The sequence below is a fragment of the Gadus macrocephalus genome, chromosome 8 (assembly GCF_031168955.1).
Source record: "Gadus macrocephalus chromosome 8, ASM3116895v1".
NCBI lineage: Eukaryota > Metazoa > Chordata > Actinopteri > Gadiformes > Gadidae > Gadus > Gadus macrocephalus.
The window spans coordinates 98,262-119,950 of NC_082389.1; the positions used below are offsets into that span (position 1 = coordinate 98,262).

Below are 21,689 nucleotides of genomic sequence, written 5' to 3' on the forward strand. Positions count from 1 at the left end.
GGGGGAGGAGGTCACGGTCAACTCAGGGAGGGGGTCACGGTCAACTCAGGGAGGAGGTCACGGTCAACTCAGGGAGGGGGTCACGGTCAACTCAGGGAGGGGGTCACGGTCAACTCAGGGAGGGGGGCACGGTCAACTCAGGGAGGGGGGCACGGTCAACTCAGGGAGGGGGGCACGGTCAACTCTGGGAGGAGGTCACGGTCAACTAAGGGAGGGGGCAGCGGTCAACTCAGGGAGGGGGTCACGGTCAACTAAGGGAGGGGGGCAGCGGTCAACTCAGGGAGGGGGTCACGGTCAACTAAGGGAGGGGGTCACGGTCAACTCAGCGGTGGTGGTGGGCAACATGGGGCATCACCAGGGGGGAGTCACCGGGGGGGGGTCACCGGGGGGGAGTCACCGGGGGGGGGGGGTCACCGGGGGGGAGTCACCGGGGGGGAGTCACCGGGGGGCCGTCACCGGGGGGGCAGTCACCGGGGGGGGGGGAGTCACCGGGGGGGGGGGTCACCGGGGGGGTCACCGGGGGGAGTCACCGGGGGGGGTCACCGGGGGGGGGGGCACCGGGGGGGGGGTTCACCGGGGGGGGGTCACCTGGGGGGGGTCACCGGTCGACTCAGCGGTGATGGGGGCCCAAACAGAGTTTGGTCTGCACTGGACATTTTAGTTTTAGATTTAGAGACTCGATGGAGTTGCGTTCAAGTGCAGTTGTTCAAGAGGAAATGTTATTGAGGTGTTAAATAACTCCCCAATAACTTAGTTATTGGGGAGGGAACCCTCCCTCCCCAATTTTTTGATGAACTGACTGAACTTATGCAGTTTTGCATAAATGTGTAACTTTATTGTAAAAACTCTTATGTACTTTTGAACTGTTGAAAAAATCTTGAGCAACTATTATTATTTATTCCTATTTCCGTTTTTCAGGAACCTTAAATCCTCAGACGCTGCGGACGCTGCGGACTGCGTGCTGATAGGGTCACCCCAGCGCGCTGGCCCCCCGGCTCACCTCAGAGTTCTTGTCCTTGTTGGGCTTGAAGCAGCGGATGAAGAAGGGCTGGCAGGCGTCCAGAGCCTTCATCAGGGACTCCAGCGACCGGCGGAACTGACCGCTCAGCGTGGGCATCTGCTTCTTGTCCCCCATGGCCTGTAGGGCAGAGTGGGGGGGGGGGTTAGGGGGGGTGGTGGTGGGGGGTTAGGGGGGGTGGTGGTGGTGGTGGTGGTGGTGGGGGGGGGTTAGGGGTGGTGGGGGTGGGGGGGTTAGGGGTGGTGGTGGGCGGGGTTAGGGTGGGGGGGTTAGGGGGGGTGGTGGTGGTGGTGGTGGTGGGGGGGGGTTAGGGGTGGTGGGGGTGGGGGGGTTAGGGGGGGTGGTGGGCGGGGTTAGGGTGGGGGGGTTAGGGGGGGTGGTGGTGGTGGTGGTGGTGGTGGTGGGGGGGGTAGGGGGGGTGGTGGTGTGGGGGGTTAGGGGTGGTGGTGGTGGTGGTGGTGGGCGGGGTTAGGGTGGGGGGGTTAGGGGGGGGTGGTGGGCGGGGTTAGGGGGGGTGGTGGGCGGGGTTAGGGTGGGGGTGGGGGGGGTAGGGGGGGTGGTGGTGTGGGGGGTTAGGGGTGGTGTAGTCTCGCAAAGCCAGACCAAACTACAGCAAGTAGAATGGTCTGGAGCCACGCTACCTCGAGCCGTCTATCCGTGGGGAAACTGGGCGGGCCTGTTTTTATTTCTTTAAACCAATCACAATCGTCTAGGGCGGGGCTAAGCCCGGGAAGCAGCAGTTGTGTCCATGCAAAATAGTGCCGGGGGGGAAATTATTTTGACGGAACTTCTTGACGTTCAGAGGCTGTCAGAAATGGCTCAATCCCAAACGCCACAAAAAAACATTAACGATGTATGTCGCCTATGTGGAGATAATTTTATAGATAAAAAGAACAAACATCGTTTGATTCTTTGTCACGATGATTTCAAGCCACCATACACTTTGGCCCTTGAGGAGCTCACGGGACCTATAAAAACGAACGACGTTTTAACATTTATATGTGATTCTTGTAGAACACTACTAAAGAAATACCGTAGGAGCTATTGTGAAGTGGAACGGATCGGTTCATTGGTTAAATCCATGTCAAACGCTCATGCCGCTGTCAGAGTGAAACGATGCGCCAAATCCACACCAACCGGCGATAATCGTGACCGCAAACGCATCGTCCCCGGGAAGAATCCTGCCAGACGGAGTCTCCAAGGTAATGTCAAAATAGGCTATGTTGTGGTCCTACCATTGTAATGAAATCAGAGTCAGTAATCAGTAATTACATTATATTAAAATTAAACAAGATTGGATGTCTAGTTCCACAAACAATTTCGAAAACTTGTCTGTAGGCCTATAGCCATTTCCCACCAACTGCTATTCATGTGTCTCTTTGGAAAACAATGTTATACTGTCCAGAGATGTGTCCACGGAAAGAGCCAAACATGCCAACTTTACAGCGCCGTCAAAGTCCTCTTCAAAACTCGCCATACTGCCTAGTTTTCGAGTTTGAGGGGGAGCACAATACTGTAACGTCAGCAACCGGAAGGGGAGGAGTCGCGGCCAAATCGGCCGCTAAGCAATAGACGCTGTCCACTTCCGTTCAGCCAGACTAGGGGTGGTGGTGGGCGGGGTTAGGGTGGTGGGCGGGGTTAGGGTGGGCGGGGTTAGGGGTGTTGGTGGGCGGGGTTAGGGTGGTGGGCGGGGTTAGGGTGGTGGGCGGGGTTAGGGTGGTGGGCGGGGTTAGGGTGGGCGGGGTTAGGGGGGGTGGTTGGAGGCTAAACTGGATCTCATATGACTCGACAACAGGTTCCTTTTGGTTGTCTGTGTCTTGTAGCGGTTAGTGGTCAGGAGCAATTTATTTAAATAGCAGCGGTAATCACTTTTTTTTTTTATCTCTCTCTCGTTTTTATTATTTTTCCTTTTATTTTGATCATATGTATTACATTTCTTTACTTGTGGGCACAGTTTAGGATGTCTGGACTTTGAACATTTCATGTTTATGAAAGGCTTTTTAATGTACTGGTGTTCTCATGCATGTGGCCAAAAGAGTTTTGAGCCAGAAGGTCCTGGCTTCAATCCCCTTCAATCAACGTCCAAGTTAAGATGCCTGACTCTGATCTGCTACTCATAGACCACTATCTGTGTTCACTCTGAACTGCCTTTGATCAAATCCCCAAAGTTTGCCACACAATTTACATACCCGTAGGGAATGCGTGGGAGTTATTATGGTGACCTTGTTGTTCGCAGACTTCTTCACGCCTTTGTTTGAAAGTTCACTTTTAAATATGTCATGAAGCAACTTATTCTTTGATATGCTGATCATCATGATGATGTTGGAGCTGATGGCATCGCGGTTTTTCTCCAAGAATCCTGAAAAGAGAAAAAAGCTCCTTAACTTCACCAATCATGTTGAACAATGTTTTGAACGATCCGTTTAGACTGGTAATGTGTTGGATACCGTTAGAGTCGTAGAAAACTTGTCCGGCAAAGTGTTTGATGCCAAATTGGCTGTCGTGTTCATTCTTTGATGAGACGTAGCCTTTGTTCTCCTTGTGCTGCTGGTTCATCTTGTACAGCATAGTGCTATCCGTGCCCTGGAACACGACGAGAAACACGACGAGATCAATCCATCCATTCATCCACCCATCAATCATCTGTCCTCCCATCTGTCCTCTCATCCATTCATCCCTCAATCCGCCCTTGCAATTCATTGATCCATCCATTGTTATTCCATCATCCCTCCATCCTCCACCCTCCCAACAATGCATAGATCGAACCTCCAATTCATCCGTCCATATACCCACTCATTCATTCATCCACCATCCATCCATCCCTTCCACTAGTCCGTCCCACCGTCTCCAAACAGTGGTCCGGGGGCGGGATCCAGCGCTCTGCTCCGAGGGGTACCCAGGCCCTACCTTGGGGAACTGGCTCTCCTCGTCGATCATGGCCAGCAGGTTGCAGGGCTTCGACACCAGGAGCTCCAGGGTCGGCTTGTTGTCGCTGAAGGTGATGTTGTCCCAGACCACACCCTGCCGGAAGTACTCCTTCTGCTCCAGCTCGAAGATGTTCACCACGAAGAACTGCTGGAGCTTCTCATTGGCCAGGTTGATGCACAGCTGCTCGAAACTGTCCCCCGCAATAAAGCATCAGCTGACGTTAAAGGGTAGGCACACTCACATCTATTACTGTCCCCCCGCAATAAAGCATCAGCTGACGTTAAAGGGTAGGCACACTCACATCTATTACTGTCCCCCCGCAATAAAGCATCAGCTGACGTTAAAGGGTAGGCACACTCACATCTATTACTGTCCCCCCGCAATAGCATCAGCTGACGTTAAAGGGTAGGCACACTCACATCTATTACGGTTGCTCATAAATGTTGGTAATTAATGTTGGTGGAAATTCTCTGTAAACACAAAAAGTCTTCTACTTTTCGGCGAGATCGCTTTTTTCCAGAGAGGCGGTTTCCCCCCGAGCTCGTGCTAGAGGGACCTGGGGGTTAGGCTTAGGGTTAGCCCTAACCCCTTAGCCCTAACCCTAACCTCGTGCTAGAGGGACCTGGGGTTTAGGGTTAGGGTTAGGGTTAGCCCTAACCCTAACCTCGTGCTAGAGGGACCTGGGGGTTAGGCTTAGGGTTAGCCCTAACCCCTTAGCCCTAACCCTAACCCTAACCCTAACCTCGTGCTAGAGGGACCTGGGGTTTAGGGTTAGGGTTAGCCCTAACCCCTTAGCCCTAACCCTAACCCTAACCCTAACCTTGTGCTAGAGGGACCTGGGGTTTGGCAACGTTTGGCCACGCCCCTCTCACTCGCTCTCATGTAGCCTAATGCAGAGGTTCTCCTTGTAGAACGGGGTGAGCTCACCCTCTCATAACCAACACTTTAATGCAGAGGTTCTCCTTGTAGAACGGGGTGAGCTCACCCTCTCATAACCAACACTTTAATGCAGAGGTTCTCCTTGTAGAACGGGGTCATCTCACCCTCTCATAAACCAACACTTTAAAGTGGAGGTTCTCCTTGTAGAACGGGGTCATCTCACCCTCTCATAAACCAACACTTTAATGCAGAGGTTCTCCTTGTAGAACGGGGTCATCTCACCCTCTCATAAACCAACACTTTAAAGTGGAGGTTCTCCTTGTAGAACGGGGTCATCTCACCCTCTCATAAACCAACACTTTAAAGTGGAGGTTCTCCTTGTAGAACGGGGTCATCTCACCCTCTCATAAACCAACACTTTAAAGTGGAGGTTCTCCTTGTAGAACGGGGTCATCTCACCCTCTCATAAACCAACTGTTTTGATGAGATGGTCAAATAGACGGCCGCGGGCTGCGGTCAGAAACGGTCTTTACCTGTTGATCAAGAAGTTCTCAAAGCCGAATATGTCCAGCAGGCCGATGGAGCGATGGGAGGAGCCAGAGTCCTCTTTCACCGCCTTGCCGATAATGCCGTTGATCTTCCCCACGATCCACAGGAACATCTTGTTGTAGACGGCCTGGGACGTTCCACACACACAACGTTCCCACTGTCACGCGCACACAGGACCTCTCCACCTGCTTTCACCCATGCTGTCCATTGACAGAGATTGAGGGGTGCGTTTGATACCTTGACCAGGGCGTCCCTGCAGTCTGCAGCCTGCTCTTTGTTGAGGGGCTTGGTCACGGTCTCTCTGTTGGTCAGGAAGGAGCGCTGGGTCATGCTCCTCTCCAGCACGTCCGCTGGCACCTGGAGGGTAAAACAAACGCACCCACGTTCAGCAGACCTGTACTCAGGTGGAGAGTAGGCGGTGTAACATCAACTAACAGCCCCTATGTTGGACCCACACATTGCTCCTCATCTCCATGTTATGTCCTCCCTGTGCAGTGGGCCTTCTGCTACCCTCCCTGTGCAGTGGGCCTTCTGTTACCCTCCCTGTGCAGTGGGCCTGCTACCCTCCCTGTGCAGTGGGCCTTCTGCTACCCTCCCTGTGCAGTGGGCCTTCTGTTACCCTCCCTGTGCAGTGGGCCTTCTGCTACCCTCCCTGTGCAGTGGGCCTTCTGTTACCCTCCCTGTGCAGTGGGCCTTCTGCTACCCTCCCTGTGCAGTGGGCCTTCTGTTACCCTCCCTGTGCAGTGGGCCTTCTGCTACCCTCCCTGTGCAGTGGGCCTTCTGCTACCCTCCCTGTGCAGTGGGCCTTCTGCTACCCTCCCTGTGCAGTGGGCCTTCTGTTACCCTCCCTGTGCAGTGGGCCTTCTGTTACCCTCCCTGTGCAGTGGGCCTTCTGTTACCCTCCCTGTGCAGTGGGCCTTCTGCTACCCTCCCTGTGCAGTGGGCCTTCTGCTACCCTCCCTGTGCAGTGGGCCTTCTGTTACCCTCCCTGTGCAGTGGGCCTTCTGCTACCCTCCCTGTGCAGTGGGCCTTCTGTTACCCTCCCTGTGCAGTGGGCCTTCTGCTACCCTCCCTGTGCAGTGGGCCTTCTGCTACCCTCCCTGTGCAGTGGGCCTTCTGCTACCCTCCCTGTGCAGTGGGCCTTCTGTTACCCTCCCTGTGCAGTGGGCCTTCTGTTACCCTCCCTGTGCAGTGGGCCTTCTGTTACCCTCCCTGTGCAGTGGGCCTTCTGCTACCCTCCCTGTGCAGTGGGCCTTCTGCTACCCTCCCTGTGCAGTGGGCCTTCTGTTACCCTCCCTGTGCAGTGGGCCTTCTGTTACCCTCCCTGTGCAGTGGGCCTTCTGCTACCCTCCCTGTGCAGTGGGCCTTCTGTTACCCTCCCTGTGCAGTGGGCCTTCTGCTACCCTCCCTGTGCAGTGGGCCTTCTGTTACCCTCCCTGTGCAGTGGGCCTTCTGTTACCCTCCCTGTGCAGTGGGCCTTCTGCTACCCTCCCTGTGCAGTGGGCCTTCTGCTACCCTCCCTGTGTAGAGAGTTCAGTTGAGGGTAGTGCGTCCCTGTGCTTCCTGCCTGTGAAGGAGCGAGGGTGAGGTGGGGTGATAACAGTCAGCTTACCTCCAGCATACTGGAGGCCAGGGTGAAGTGTTCTGAGCTGCAGACATTACTGCTGTCCATGTTGTTCTGGGACGTCTCTGTAGAGGCACAGATACATCAAACCACATCTTCTAGACAATTTGAATGCATTAAACGTAGTTTAAAATATACATTTTATTTACTTGGGTAGGTCCATACTAATTATCTGGACTGAATTTGTGATACTCTATTTCAGTCTCAATAGTTAAAAAAAGGATTCTTGTTTCTTTAAAACAGCAGTGGCCTGCTTTCGCTTCCAGAACTTAGCCCTTCCAGAAGCCCCTCCAGAAGGAAGGCCTTGCCTTCAAAGCTGATGTTTCCCAGATGCAAGATGGCCGCCAGCAGCTTGTAGATCTCCCAGCTCTGGCTCTCTCTGAAGGTCAGGACCTTCAGGGCGCCGCCGATGCGGCCGAAGTCTTTGGCGTCGTCCCGACCGTTGCACACGATGCTGCCCCCCTGGCGGACCGGGGAGTCGGTTCATAGGTCAGAGGTTAACCATCGAAGAAACTAACAAATGTACATTTACCAACTGTTTGCCCTGTGACGATGAGTAAGAGCTATAATTTAAGAATTTATGGGGAGGTATTTTCAGTATGTATGAGATTCGGTTATAATTCACAAAATCTTAATACACAATAACACCTGACGGGACTCGAACAATCAAACATCCAACGGAGAGTTCCATACCCGAGTGAGGAACTTGTACGCTTTGGCGTCTTTCAGACTCAGCTTGTCCTTCTGCTCCGCGGTCAGGCCGGCCAGCATACAGTAGAAGATGTGGAAGTTCCTTTCTGCCTCAGCCTGGGGGGGTCATTAGCGTTTAGCCCACATGTTTACCAAAACAATACCGTTAAACAACAGGAACAATGGTTAATTTCACTCATTATGACGTTTCTCTGACGAAGCCAAAGAAAAATGTTTTTTTAAAAGACAAGGTTTTGAAAAGCAAAGTAAAATAAAATAAAAGTAAATATCAACCAAATATTTGAGTTTAGTTTAGCTCTGGGAGGGGCAGTGATGGGGGGCTTAACCCGGAGCTCTAGAGGTTAAATACATGTAACGGATGTGACTGGTAAAGGTATGGTATTTTATGGATCCTCCATCTTGCTGGCGTATTGAGGGGGGGGTCCCACCTGGTGACAGACACGGCACTTCTCCAGAAGGTACTGCTCCACCCGTGCCCCCTCGATGGCCCCGTCCTGGTTGAAGGAGATCTCCAGGTACTTCCCGAAGCGGCTGGAGTTGTCGTTGCGGATGGTTTTAGCGTTCCCAAAGGCTGGGGGAGTCGGAGGGAGGCGCTCATGAGTTCAGCTCACTAGCTCCATGACAGAACGCCCCGTTTAGTCTTTAATATTTACTCAATAACGCACAAATTCACTTATTCACTCCATCCCGACCTCACTCACTCACACGCTAACTCACTCCCTAACTAACAAAACACACCCATACTCAATCACCCACCCATACTCAAACTCACTCCCTCCCTCCTTCACTCAAACTCACTCCCTCCCTCCTTCACTCACTCACTCCCTCCCTCCTTCCTTCACTCACTCACTCCCTCCCTCCTTCACTCAAACTCACTCCCTCCCTCCCTCCTTCACTCACTCACTCCCTCCCTCCTTCACTCAAACTCACTCCCTCCCTCCTTCACTCACTCACTCCCTCCCTCCTTCACTCACTCACTCCCAAACGATTCACTCACTCCATCGAAAAACCCATGCACTCATCCCTCCCTCCTCCCTCCCTCCCCCATGCATTCATCCCTCCCTCCTCCCTCCCTCCCCCATGCATTCATCCCTCCCTCCTCCCTCCCTCCCCCATGCATTCATCCCTCCCTCCTCCCTCCCTCCCCCATGCACTCATCCCTCCCTCCCCCATCCCTCCCCCATGCATTCATCCCTCCCTCCTCCCTCCCTCCTCCATGCATTCATCCCTCCCTCCTCCCTCCCTCCCCCATGCATTCATCCCTCCCTCCTCCCTCCCTCCCCCATGCACTCATCCCTCCCTCCTCCATCCCTCCCCCATGCACTCCTCCCTCCCTCCCCCATGCACTCATCCCTCCCTCCCCCATGCACTCATCCCTCCCTCCCCCATGCACTCATCCCTCCCTCCTCATGCACTCATCCCTCCCTCCTCCATGCACTGCCCCTGCCTCTGGGTGATGTACTGTCGGTACTGCAGTGTGTCTGTGTGAGTACCCTCCAGGAGGGGGTTCAGTGTCTGTGTGAGTACCCTCCAGGAGGGGGTTCAGTGTCTGTGTGAGTACCCTCCAGGAGGGGGTTCAGTGTCTGTGTGAGTACCCTCCAGGAGGGGGTTCAGTGTCTGTGTGAGTACCCTCCAGGAGGGGGTTCAGTGTCTGTGTGAGTACCCTCCAGGAGGGGGTTCAGTATCTGTGTTAGTACCCTCCAGGAGGGGGTTCAGTGTCTGTGTTAGTACCCTCCAGGAGGGGGTTCAGTGTCTGTGTTAGTACCCTCCAGGAGGGGGTTCAGTGTCTGTGTTAGTACCCTCCAGGAGGGGGTTCAGTGTCTGTGTTAGTACCCTCCAGGAGGGGGTTCAGTGTCTGTGTGAGTACCCTCCAGGAGGGGGTTCAGTGTCTGTGTGAGTACCCTCCAGGAGGGGGTTCAGTGTCTGTGTTAGTACCCTCCAGGAGGGGGTTCAGTGTCTGTGTGAGTACCCTCCAGGAGGGGGTTCAGTGTCTGTGTGAGTACCCTCCAGGAGGGGGTTCAGTGTCTGTGTTAGTACCCTCCAGGAGGGGGTTCAGTGTCTGTGTTAGTACCCTCCAGGAGGGGGTTCAGTGTCTGTGTTAGTACCCTCCAGGAGGGGGTTCAGTGTCTGTGTTAGTACCCTCCAGGAGGGGGTTCAGTGTCTGTGTTAGTACCCTCCAGGAGGGGGTTCAGTGTCTGTGTGAGTACCCTCCAGGAGGGGGTTTAGTGTCTGTGTTAGTACCCTCCAGGAGGGGGTTCAGTGTCTGTGTTAGTACCCTCCAGGAGGGGGTTCAGTGTCTGTGTTAGTACCCTCCAGGAGGGGGTTCAGTGTCTGTGTGAGTACCCTCCAGGAGGGGGTTCAGTGTCTGTGTTAGTACCCTCCAGGAGGGGGTTCAGTGTCTGTGTTAGTACCCTCCAGGAGGGGGTTCAGTGTCTGTGTTAGTACCCTCCAGGAGGGGGTTCAGTGTCTGTGTGAGTACCCTCCAGGAGGGGGTTCAGTGTCTGTGTGAGTACCCTCCAGGAGGGGGTTCAGTGTCTGTGTTAGTACCCTCCAGGAGGGGGTTCAGTGTCTGTGTTAGTACCCTCCAGGAGGGGGTTCAGTGTCTGTGTTAGTACCCTCCAGGAGGGGGTTCAGTGTCTGTGTTAGTACCCTCCAGGAGGGGGTTCAGTGTCTGTGTTAGTACCCTCCAGGAGGGGGTTCAGTGTCTGTGTTAGTACCCTCCAGGAGGGGGTTCAGTGTCTGTGTTAGTACCCTCCAGGAGGGGGTTTAGTGTCTGTGTTAGTACCCTCCAGGAGGGGGTTCAGTGTCTGTGTTAGTACCCTCCAGGAGGGGGTTCAGTGTCTGTGTTAGTACCCTCCAGGAGGGGGTTCAGTGTCTGTGTGAGTACCCTCCAGGAGGGGGTTCAGTGTCTGTGTGAGTACCCTCCAGGAGGGGGTTCAGTGTCTGTGTGAGTACCCTCCAGGAGGGGGTTCAGTGTCTGTGTGAGTACCCTCCAGGAGGGGGTTCAGTGTCTGTGTTAGTACCCTCCAGGAGGGGGTTCAGTGTCTGTGTTAGTACCCTCCAGGAGGGGGTTCAGTGTCTGTGTTAGTACCCTCCAGGAGGGGGTTCAGTGTCTGTGTGAGTACCCTCCAGGAGGGGGTTCAGTGTCTGTGTTAGTACCCTCCAGGAGGGGGTTCAGTGTCTGTGTTAGTACCCTCCAGGAGGGGGTTCAGTGTCTGTGTTAGTACCCTCCAGGAGGGGGTTCAGTGTCTGTGTTAGTACCCTCCAGGAGGGGGTTCAGTGTCTGTGTGAGTACCCTCCAGGAGGGGGTTCAGTGTCTGTGTGAGTACCCTCCAGGAGGGGGTTCAGTGTCTGTGTGAGTACCCTCCAGGAGGGGGTTCAGTGTCTGTGTTAGTACCCTCCAGGAGGGGGTTCAGTGTCTGTGTTAGTACCCTGCAGGAGGGGGTTCAGTGTCTGTGTGAGTACCCTCCAGGAGGGGGTTCAGTGTCTGTGTGAGTACCCTCCAGGAGGGGGTTCAGTGTCTGTGTTAGTACCCTCCAGGAGGGGGTTCAGTGTCTGTGTTAGTACCCTCCAGGAGGGGGTTCAGTGTCTGTGTTAGTACCCTCCAGGAGGGGGTTCAGTGTCTGTGTTAGTACCCTCCAGGAGGGGGTTCAGTGTCTGTGTTAGTACCCTCCAGGAGGGGGTTCAGTGTCTGTGTGAGTACCCTCCAGGAGGGGGTTCAGTGTCTGTGTTAGTACCCTCCAGGAGGGGGTTCAGTGTCTGTGTTAGTACCCTCCAGGAGGGGGTTCAGTGTCTGTGTGAGTACCCTCCAGGAGGGGGTTCAGTGTCTGTGTTAGTACCCTCCAGGAGGGGGTTCAGTGTCTGTGTTAGTACCCTCCAGGAGGGGGTTCAGTGTCTGTGGTAGTACCCTCCAGGAGGGGGTTCAGTGTCTGTGGTAGTACCCTCCAGGAGGGGGTTCAGTGTCTGTGGTAGTACCCTCCAGGAGGGGGTTCAGTGTCTGTGTTAGTACCCTCCAGGATGGGGTTGGACTCCAGGATCTGCTGCTCCAGGTTGGACCGCCGGCCGCTGATGGCAGCCAGGTACTGGAGGATCAGCTTGGAGCTCTCCGTCTTCCCCGCTCCAGACTCGCCACTGAGAGAGAGACAGACAGAGTGAGTGAGTGAGTGAGTGAGTGAGTGAGTGAGTGAGTGAGTGAGTGACTGCGAGCGAGCGAGAGACAGAAACAGCGAGAGAGAGAGAGAGAGAGAGAGAGAGAGAGAGAGAGAGAGAGAGAGAGAGAGAGAGAGAGAGAGAGAGAGAGAGAGAGAGAGAGAGAGAGAGAGAGAGACAGAGAGAGAGACAGAGAGAGAGAGAAACAGAGAGACAGAGAGAGAGAGAGAGAGAAACAGGGTGGTAGAAATAGATAAAGACAAGAAAGTGAGTTATCAGTGAATAAGTAACTCTGGTTGTTCTTTCAAGGAAACCAGAATAAAAACCATTACAACAGTAATAAAGTGTATCCCCTGACACCCTCATTAAGTGTGTGTTTGTGGGTGGGTGTGTTTACGTAAACCCTTCCCTTATACTGGGGTTAAAGGTGTGTGTGTGTGTGTGTGTGTGTGTGTGTGTGGGACCTGATGATGCAGCACTGGTCGGTGTCGTAGCGCTTCAGGTTGTAGTAGCAGGTGTCGGCGATGGCGAACACGTGAGGAGGAAGCTCGCCCAGCTTCTGTCCGTGGTACAGCTTCACCTGTGGGTGGAGACAACAACACACGGTGTCAGGCCCAGCGGTCCAAGGCCACCCTGAAACCTATTGAGGAAGGAATGGAAAACCCTCATCCGGAGAAAGGAAACCTTCAGAAGGAAGCATGAGAAGAGGGGATAAAGGATCCCTTCTCACCAGGGACGGTCAGGGGAGACTGGGAACCGGGCATTCACAAACGAGGTCTACAAGGAAGCTATTTATCCTTAGTTACTTTAGCTTCAGCATGAAAACAGACAAAAAAACATTTCATTGTGAATCAGCTTTTACCGCCCACTTTGTTTTGAAAGGCTGTATAAATAAAGATGATCCATAATCATATTCTAGTCCTTAAAGCCTCACCTGTTCTTGGGTGTAGAGGGGCAGGTCTTTGTACGGGTTCACTGCCACCAAAACAGATCCTGTGTACGTCTGTGGTGGTGCAGAGGACAGTTAAATGTCGCCGTGACGATCAGCCCACACAGAAACACAAAGCTGGTATTCGCCCGGCTTTGGCAAGACAACAACACGTGGTTCCCCTTCATCCGTCATAGATTGACTTTAGATCAGATGTTATTATCCAACGTGGCTTATTTGTATCTATATATAGCTTGATATACTCTTAGCTCGAACAGCTGTAGACGATTTCATGCTTTCAAACATAAACTCAAACCGGACAGAATCAGAAGAACCATGGCCAACGACCATCCCTCCGTGTGTGTGTGTGTGTGCGCGCGCGTGCGTGCGCGTGCTTGCGTGGACCTACGTAGATCAGGCCCTTCCGGTGTCGCACCAGCAGGTTCCTGAGCAGGCCGGCCTCCGACAGGTCTCCCAGCTGGATCATGTCGTCCACGCCCTCCACCGACGTGGCGTGCATGGGCCGGGCTGAGGCCTGCTGATCGGCCTTCAGCACGCGCTCCTGGGGGACCAGACGCAGGCGCTTAGCTCTAACCTCTAGCCCCTAACCCTAACCCTAGCCTAAAGCCTAACCTCTAACCCCTTACCCTAACCCTAGCCTAAAGCCTAACCTCTAGCCCCTAACCCTAACCCTAGCCTAAACCCTAACCTCTACCCCTTACCCTAACCCTAGCCTAAACCCTAACCTCTACCCCTTACCCTAACCCTAGCCTAAAGCCTAACCTCTAGCCCCTAACCCTAACCCTAGCCTAAACCCTAACCTCTACCCTAACCTCTAACCCCTTACCCTAACCCTAGCCTAAAGCCTAACCTCTAACCCCTTACCCTAACCCTAGCCTAGAGCCTAACCTCTAGCCCCTAACCCTAACCCTAGCCTAAACCCTAACCTCTACCCCTTACCCTAACCCTAGCCTAAAGCCTAACCTCTAGCCCCTAACCCTAACCCTAGCCTAAAGCCTAACCTCTAACCCCTTACCCTAACCCTAGCCTAAAGCCTAACCTCTAGCCCCTAACCCTAACCCTAGCCTAAAGCCTAACCTCTAACCCCTTACCCTAACCCTAGCCTAAAGCCAAACCTCTAACCCCTTACCCTAACCCTAGCCTAAAGCCTAAACCCTAACCTCTAACCCTAACCCTAGCCTAAAGCCTAACCTCTAGCCCCTAACCCTAACCCTAGCCTAAACCCTAACCTCTAACCCCTTACCCTAACCTAAAGCCTAACCTCTAACCCCTTTCCCTAACCCTAGCCTAAAGCCAAACCTCTAACCCCTAACCCAAACTCCAGCTTTAACCCTAACCTCTAACCCCTTACCCTAACCTCTAACCCCTAACCCTAACCCTAGCCTAAACCCTAACCCTAACCTCTAACCCCTAACCCTAACCTCTAACCTAGCCCTATCTTTAACCCTAACCTCTAACCCTAGCCTAAACCCTAACCTCTAACCCCTAACCCTAACCTAGCCCTATGTTCCCACACTTCACTGGTACGGTTGGATCCTGCCTCACTTGAGCCACAACATCTTGCATTGAGCTTGGGTTAGCACCAACCGTAATCCTGTCTGCTATGCTAGGGTTAGCACCAACCGTAATCCTGTCTGCTATGCTAGGGTTAGCACCAACCGTAATCCTGTCTGCTATGCTAGGGTTAGCACCAACCGTAATCCTGTCTGCTATGCTAGGGTTAGCACCAACCGTAATCCTGTCTGCTATGCTAGGGTTAGCACCAACCGTAATCCTGTCTGCTATGCTAGGGTTAGCACCAACCGTAATCCTGTCTGCTATGCTAGGGTTAGCACCAACCGTAATCCTGTCTGCTATGCTAGGGTTAGCACCAACCGTAATCCTGTCTGCTATGCTTTCACCAAATATTGTGGAAAAAGATTACTCATTAATTTACTATAAAGTGCTTCCAATAATCTTTTGGGATAGGGCATAAATGGAAGGGAAATATGAGGAACACAAGACCTAATTTTGAAAATGTCCTAGAAATATGGGACCATAAGGTTTCATTTTGAGAAAAATCTTAGAAATAAGAAAATAAATTGAACTGTGGGAAAATAGGGCTGACCCCATAAAGATAACCAACCTACCAGCTAACCAAATAACCAACAAGCTGACGAAACAACCAACCAACCATCTCACCAAATAACCAACAAGCTAACCAACCATCCCACAAGGGGGTCATCCCTATGTTCCCCGCAGTCTATCAATCCTTACGGTAGACTCTCAGCACGGCCAGCAGGTCTACCGTCACATGGCGCACCTTGGCTCAAGCAGCCCAAAATTTACATTTGCACAGCAGCTACTTTCTGGTTACCTTGCAGTTCATTTTTTTGCTTTTTAAATCTAGAATTACTCATGTTTGTATATTCCCACCCCTAATCATATTGTCTTGCATCAAGGCTTAGCTCTTCCTTTTATTATCCTACCTGTTCTCCATTGTATTGTGCACCCTTGTGGAGAGTTTAAAACTAAATGTCATTATACTTTCACCTCTAATAACGGAAACTATTGAGTCGCTGATCTATTGAATAATCACTGGCACACTTTATTTACAAAACATATATTTAATTGTCAGCTTAGTCTTGTATTGGACTTCAGGAGGGGAACACAGGAAAAATAAATCCTTAGAATGATGGGAACATAGGGCTTCACAAGTCTCGAACCTGCCAGCCCATCAACTACAACACACCCACGGCATGGAAGACAAACTCTGACCACTGAGCAGAAAGCCTAGGTTTCCAATTCAGCCAAGGTGTCCAACTTGGAGCAGTGGTTAACGTCCTCGACTGACATCCGGGAGACCGGGGTTGGATGCCCCCGCTTAAAAAAAGGGTCCTATGTTCCCCAGTCTCATACAAAGAGGGGAACATAGGACCCGGGGAACATAGGACCCGGGGAACATAGGACCCGGGGAACATAGACACGCTCCCCCAACAAGCTTACCAAATAACCAACCAACAAGCTAACCAAATAACCAACCAACCAACCAAGAAGCTAACCAAATAACCAACCAACAAGCTAACCAAACAACCAACCAACAAGCTAACCAAGTAACCAACAAGCTAACCAAATAACCAACCAACAAGCTAACCAAACAACCAACCAACAAGCTAACCAAACAACCAACCAACAAGCTAACCAAGTAAGCAACAAGCTAACCAAATAACCAACCAACAAGCTAACCAAATATCTAACCAACAAACTAACCAACCAACCAACAAGCTAACCAAATAACCAACCAACAAACTAACCAACCAACCAACAAGCTAACCAAGTAACCAACAATCTTACCAAGTAACCAACCAACAAGCTGAAAACTTTTCAACCGTGCGACCAAGCAATCCACCAACCTGCAGGTAACGCATCAGCACTCCAAATATATACAACATGTATATTTACTTCTCCACAGAGAACTGGGTCCAAGCAGTATTCAAGAGAGACACTCGGTATTTACAAGGAGTTATTTTGTTGTTTTGGTATCTCAAACCACCACATATAGAGACACTCAAACTGGCACACACATATAGACACACTGGCACACACAATCTCTGACACACAATCTCTGACACACACACACACACACACACACACACACACACACACACACACACACACACACACACACACACACACACACACACACACACACACACACACACACACAGGGATGGTGTGTGTAGTTACCTTCCCCTCATCATCCACCAACAGACATTGATTAGTATCTGCCTTCTTCACCCTGGCCCCAATGGGTACCCCTATTTTGGAGTCCACCCACACCCACTCCCCCTTCAAAAAGACACACAAAGCATGAACATCAGTTACATTATGTTGAATATCACATATAATATAAATATGACGTCAATCTGTTGGCGTCATGAAGCCTTCAAGATAAACCACTGATCAACTGTTTCCTTCCTGGCGGCTTATGGTTATTCCATAACTGAATAACTGACTTTTTAAAGGACACCGCTGCAGGAGAAAGTATTGAGCAACAGCGATGCTGCTTCCTGATCTGTGATCACCAATACTGATCACAGATCACCCAGCAGTCGTGTTTAACGGTTCAATTCACTCATACGTTGTCAGGACTTACCTTTCGCAGCATCTCCCAGCTTTTCTTATTTCATACAAAGCAGAGGTTGGCTCGATGGCATAGTCGGTCTGTCAGGTCTGTCAGAGATGTGCAGGGAGTGAATGACCTCGTTCCAGAAACACATCGATATACATATGCAATATACACTCCTGGCAGTGAATGTAAACATGTAGACCGAAAAGAACCTAGGAAGATAAAACGCTTCTCCTGCCAATGTCGACTCTAAAATAAATGTTCAAATGATCAAGTTTAACTTCCCAAGTTTCCATTAATCGATGGTCGGGAAACGATGCCAGAATGATTATTGGCACATAATCACCATGCCATGATAGAAGACAGGTTTACCTGACAATCCTTTGAATTTAAATGAATCTCAGATGGTACCTCCGGGAGCCGAGCTGTGGTCTGCTTCCCGTCTGGCAGGAGAGTGAGAGGGCGAAGGAACGGCCAAGCTGATAGCTCCCACAGATTCTGATCATTTATGGCTCGTTGACTTTGAACTTCCTCAAGCTGCACGAAGAAGGAGTTGGAAAAGAGAAGAACCCTCTGACTTTACAGTAAACCAGCGGGTCACAGGGCGGCGGGCGGGCCCAGGGCGGACCACCTGATTGGGGTCCTTTTCCTCTGGGTTCACTACAGGTAGACTAGGTTTAAGGGCTGGCTTAGAGGAAGGCCTTGGATTCCAACTTCAAACGTCTGAGAAAGGAATTCACATTCAGTTATGTATCTTTTATTTATTCATCCAAATCCAAAATATGAAAAATCACTATATATATATATATACATGATATATACAGTATATATATCACTGTTACAAAACACTTACAAACAAATGAACGTTGGACACATTTTATCCTTGAAATACAAAATATTCGTACAAATATGAACATGTACTGTACACAAACCGTAAACAAAATAAGGTAGAAAGCAAGAGAGCGCTGTTGGACCTTGGCTGTGACCCTGGCTCCGTAATAAAACCATAAAGGCGTCTATAAATGAAGACTCCAGTAATTGAGGGGTGAGTCTTCCCGGCTTCTCTGGGACAAACTCCAAAGCGTGCTATGCGGTATGCTGGTGGATAAGGGTGAGTCTAAGGCGGGGAAGGTACTAGAAACCTAAGGCGAAAGAAATACGTAACCTAAATAAGCTTTGCTACTGGAGCCTCACGTCAGAGCACAGGCAAACCTGTAGGTCAGAGTGAACAATTAGTGTGATCAAACTATTTCCTATCATCTTTGTATTATCTGGTGTTGTGTACTCAAACATACATGTGTGCATTAATAATGCCAGGAAGGACTTTTCCCCAGGCGGCCTGTAAAACATACAGCAACCAGTTAATCTGATCATTCTATATATAATATAGATTAACTAAATTAACTGGTTGCTGCGTTTATTTTAATTATCATTCAGCATGTATTTATGGCCGCCGTAAACCACGACATTGTTCGCCTCATTAGGAGGTTGGACGCCCTGCTGTGCGGACGTGGAAGCAGAGTTTAGTTCACAGCACTGCGGGGCAGTCGAGTGCAGGAGGGCGTGTTCAGCCTGACCTGCAGAGATCCATCGCCCAGCGGAAGACATCAGGGTCGCTGAGAAGGCAGGACTCCTGGAAGAGCGATGCAGCTTAGAGGTCTGGGGGAGTTCCTGAAGATATCGCTGTGCAATTCACAATGCGTTGTTTATTTTATGGTGATCTTTTTATATTATGTAACTTAAAAGGCAATCAATTCTACTTAATGTAGGAATGCTCACTGGTACATTCAAGTGATACCTCCGTTAGTCAAAAATGAGTCAACCAACAAATTAAGATCTTAAAATAATGCAGTTACCTAAACGGTTGATGCCAATAATGTTAGAATTAAGATTTATCATTAGAGTACTACCAGCATTAATAAAAGTAAAGAAGTTTCCAATTTAAATACCAAAAGGTGGACCCGGGTCAATGTTGACCTTAATATTAAATCCCAGGAAGTAGACCGAAGACGCACCTAGAAACAGACCGGTGCCACGGGGATCATGGTTTCATTTCATAAATAGACACACCCGGATGATAATCAAGAACACAAGAGATTCGTCATTTGCCCATTATCTTAAATATACCCTCCCGAAGACGCAGAGGATGTAATTAATAATTGTAAAACTGTGATGTCAACATGTACGTCACAGGACTACGAATCAATTAAGTTGCCAGTTGGAAAAAAAAAAGGCTTGCTTCAGTCTTAACAATGAATAAATAAGATGATACATAAATAAGACGATACATAAGTGAAGAGCCAGAGTTCTTGTCCGCAAAGGACAGCTAGTGTCAATGGATTTATTGAACAATTAATGAAGACCTCAAACATTGGCGCTGCGTGAAATGATTCTGATTAAATATACAGTTTGTTTCTGCATAACTCAAGAGAAACAATTTCACACATTTGAAAACCAAGGAAACCTAACAATGTAAATGAAACTGATGAGAATATATTTGAAGCTTTGAAGATCTGTCAATACACATACACATTTCTCTTTAGCCTTAAAAAAATATTTTAAAATACTGCACTTTAAAATAACGGAAAAAGGTGCGATGAACTGTAACTATGTTTGTAATAAATAAAATATCCAGTCTTTACCACAGTCCATGAACATAATACTACAAATGTGTAACGGGAATCGACCCAAACCTTGTTCAAATTTAAAAACAAAGATAAAAAAAAAGCGGTTAAAATGCCATTCATCTTTGACGGCGAACGTGTTTAAGGAGATGAACAACAAAAAACGGAACCAGTAGAAGTATAATGTGTGGTTGGAGTGGCCTGACTGTACGTTCAAGCACATCAGACAAAGCCTAAATCGTAACATATGGATAAGTTTAGCGTGTTGCGTAGATGAATACGTGAACAGCTGATTAGATGACGCTGTAGCTCTACCGCACACTGAGCTAAGGGCGACCCCCTCCTCCGCTAAATAAATTAGAAAAAAGGCAGAACAAGGAACTCCGGTACACATTAAATACCATGAATCTCAAGGCCTCTTCACAACTTAAAATGACAGTTAACATTTGTCCAAGGCATTTCCTCCACAATAGACACTTGACTTTTAAAGAATTAAAAGAAATGTCTTCATACTCGTGCAAGTCTCTCCAGCCGTCGTCAGACTCCCTCTGGGATCCAACAGATGAACTACATTTGACGCACGAAAAATATGGTAGAGTGAAAAAAAGTCAATACATTCATTATTTAAAGAAATAATTTTTACATTAGGTGGCGGGGTATCTTGAACATGTTGAGTGCGAGTCCTTTTAGAAACATAAGAGGCATATTGAGAACAGCCTGGACCTCAATGTACAAGAAGGAAATCAATTTGACAAGCAAATCTTCACTTTCAAATTAAAAGGATTTTTGGTTTCCCGATAACACCGACTTTAAATTGGCACGGACAAATATCCAGAAAGCTGGGATATAAAATATGATTCTCAAAATGCAAACTTTCTCCTACAGCTTTTTCGTTTAAATTGAACTGTGTAAAGATTAATCAAAATCAAGTCCAATTCCCCAAATGTTACGGTCTTCAAACATAAGACCAGATCAGATAAAAACCCAACAAGGATTTTAAAAAGGATTATGACCAAAAAAAGTCACTTTGGTTAAAACAGGCTGTGTTAATAAGATAATGTGTTAATTAAAGAATTTTCTGGTTTGTTTGAATATATGTTTGAGTTGCTTTTATACGGTGTATAGAAGCTTGCATGCAAAACATTTATCAGACATTAATGATACTAAGGCCCGTTTGGAAAGAAGGCGGTTAGGTTGGTTTAACTGCCAGCGAGTTAAACAGTAGTTGACTTTACCTTTAACTGCAACTAAACCATCTCCCTAATCAAACCATCACATTTTCATCCGTCCTATCCTACTGTCGCTAACATCTAAATCACAACATAAAAACATGTGCAATTCAACGGAGCAAGGTAAAAGTACTCCTATTCTTTTTCTTTGTATGCTGCCCTAGATGTGTCCACGGGATGTCAGTGATGAGGTTACTTGGTCGTTTGTTCTTTAGGCTTCCTTGTCCAGGGGCCTCTTGAGCAAGGCACTGTACTTAAGGGCAGCCTCGTCCGCTCGGAGCTGCACCTCCACCAAGGAGAACACGGAGATGACCTGCAGGGAGGGGAGGGAGGACAGGTTGGACAGGAGGTGTTACTGGTCGACAGAAGCACCCCGAAATACCGCTAACAGTATTCTGAAGGCCGAACCAGCAGGGAGCGCTCTCTGTCTCCATCCTCTCTGTATTAGACTCTAACACACACACTCTCTCTCTCTCTCTCTCTCTCTCTCTCTAACGCCCGCTCTCTCTCTCTCTGTCTCCATCCTCTCTGTATTAGACTCTAACACTCTCTCTCTCTCTCTCTCTGTGTCTCCATCCTCTCTGTATTAGACTCTAACACAAACTCTCTCTCTCTCTCTCTGTCTCCATCCTCTCTGTATTAGACTCTAACACACACACTCTCTCTCTCTCTCTGTGTCTCCATCCTCTCTGTATTAGACTCTAACACACACTCTCTCTCTCTCTCTCTCTCTCTCTCCCTCTCTCTCTCCGTCTCCATCCTCTCTGTATTAGACTCTAACACACTCTCTCTCTCTCTCTCTGTCTCCATCCTCTCTGTATTAGACTCTAACACACACTCTCTCTCTCTCTCTCTCTAACGCCCGCTCTCTCTCTCTCTCTCTCTCTCTCTAACGCCCGCTCTCTCTCTCTCTCTCTCTCT

At 49.8% G+C, this 21,689-nt stretch overlaps 2 protein-coding genes across 5 annotated transcripts in view; both read right to left on the reverse strand.

The window, feature by feature from the left end:
- The window catches only part of LOC132462342 (unconventional myosin-VIIa-like), a 42,200-nt gene extending 24,733 nt beyond the window's left edge, over positions 1–17,467 (reverse strand). The window contains exons 1-17 of one of the 4 annotated variants that reach the window (XM_060057820.1): positions 17,327–17,467; positions 16,943–17,019; positions 16,534–16,635; positions 13,196–13,348; positions 12,793–12,861; positions 12,323–12,438; positions 11,719–11,840; positions 8,138–8,280; positions 7,692–7,805; positions 7,307–7,460; positions 6,987–7,063; positions 5,612–5,731; positions 5,359–5,501; positions 3,926–4,136; positions 3,466–3,601; positions 3,208–3,377; positions 1,001–1,138 (exon numbers count right to left, since the gene is read on the reverse strand). In XM_060057820.1, the coding sequence (XP_059913803.1) occupies positions 1,001–1,138; positions 3,208–3,377; positions 3,466–3,601; positions 3,926–4,136; positions 5,359–5,501; positions 5,612–5,731; positions 6,987–7,063; positions 7,307–7,460; positions 7,692–7,805; positions 8,138–8,280; positions 11,719–11,840; positions 12,323–12,438; positions 12,793–12,861; positions 13,196–13,348; positions 16,534–16,635; positions 16,943–16,954 (1,980 nt within the window). In that variant the 5' untranslated portion in view covers positions 16,955–17,019; positions 17,327–17,467. Of the gene's footprint in view, positions 1–1,000; positions 1,139–3,207; positions 3,378–3,465; positions 3,602–3,925; positions 4,137–5,358; positions 5,502–5,611; positions 5,732–6,986; positions 7,064–7,306; positions 7,461–7,691; positions 7,806–8,137; positions 8,281–11,718; positions 11,841–12,322; positions 12,439–12,792; positions 12,862–13,195; positions 13,349–16,533; positions 16,636–16,942; positions 17,020–17,287 lie in introns of all 4 variants that reach the window. The other 3 variants (XM_060057822.1, XM_060057819.1, XM_060057823.1) reach the window with 3 other exon arrangements.
- Positions 17,468–19,221: 1,754 nt separating this feature from the next.
- The window catches only part of dis3l2 (DIS3 like 3'-5' exoribonuclease 2), a 28,709-nt gene continuing 26,241 nt past the window's right edge, over positions 19,222–21,689 (reverse strand). The window contains 1 exon segment of the mRNA XM_060057824.1: positions 19,222–21,081. Coding sequence (XP_059913807.1) covers positions 20,980–21,081 — 102 coding nt within the window. The 3' untranslated portion in view covers positions 19,222–20,979.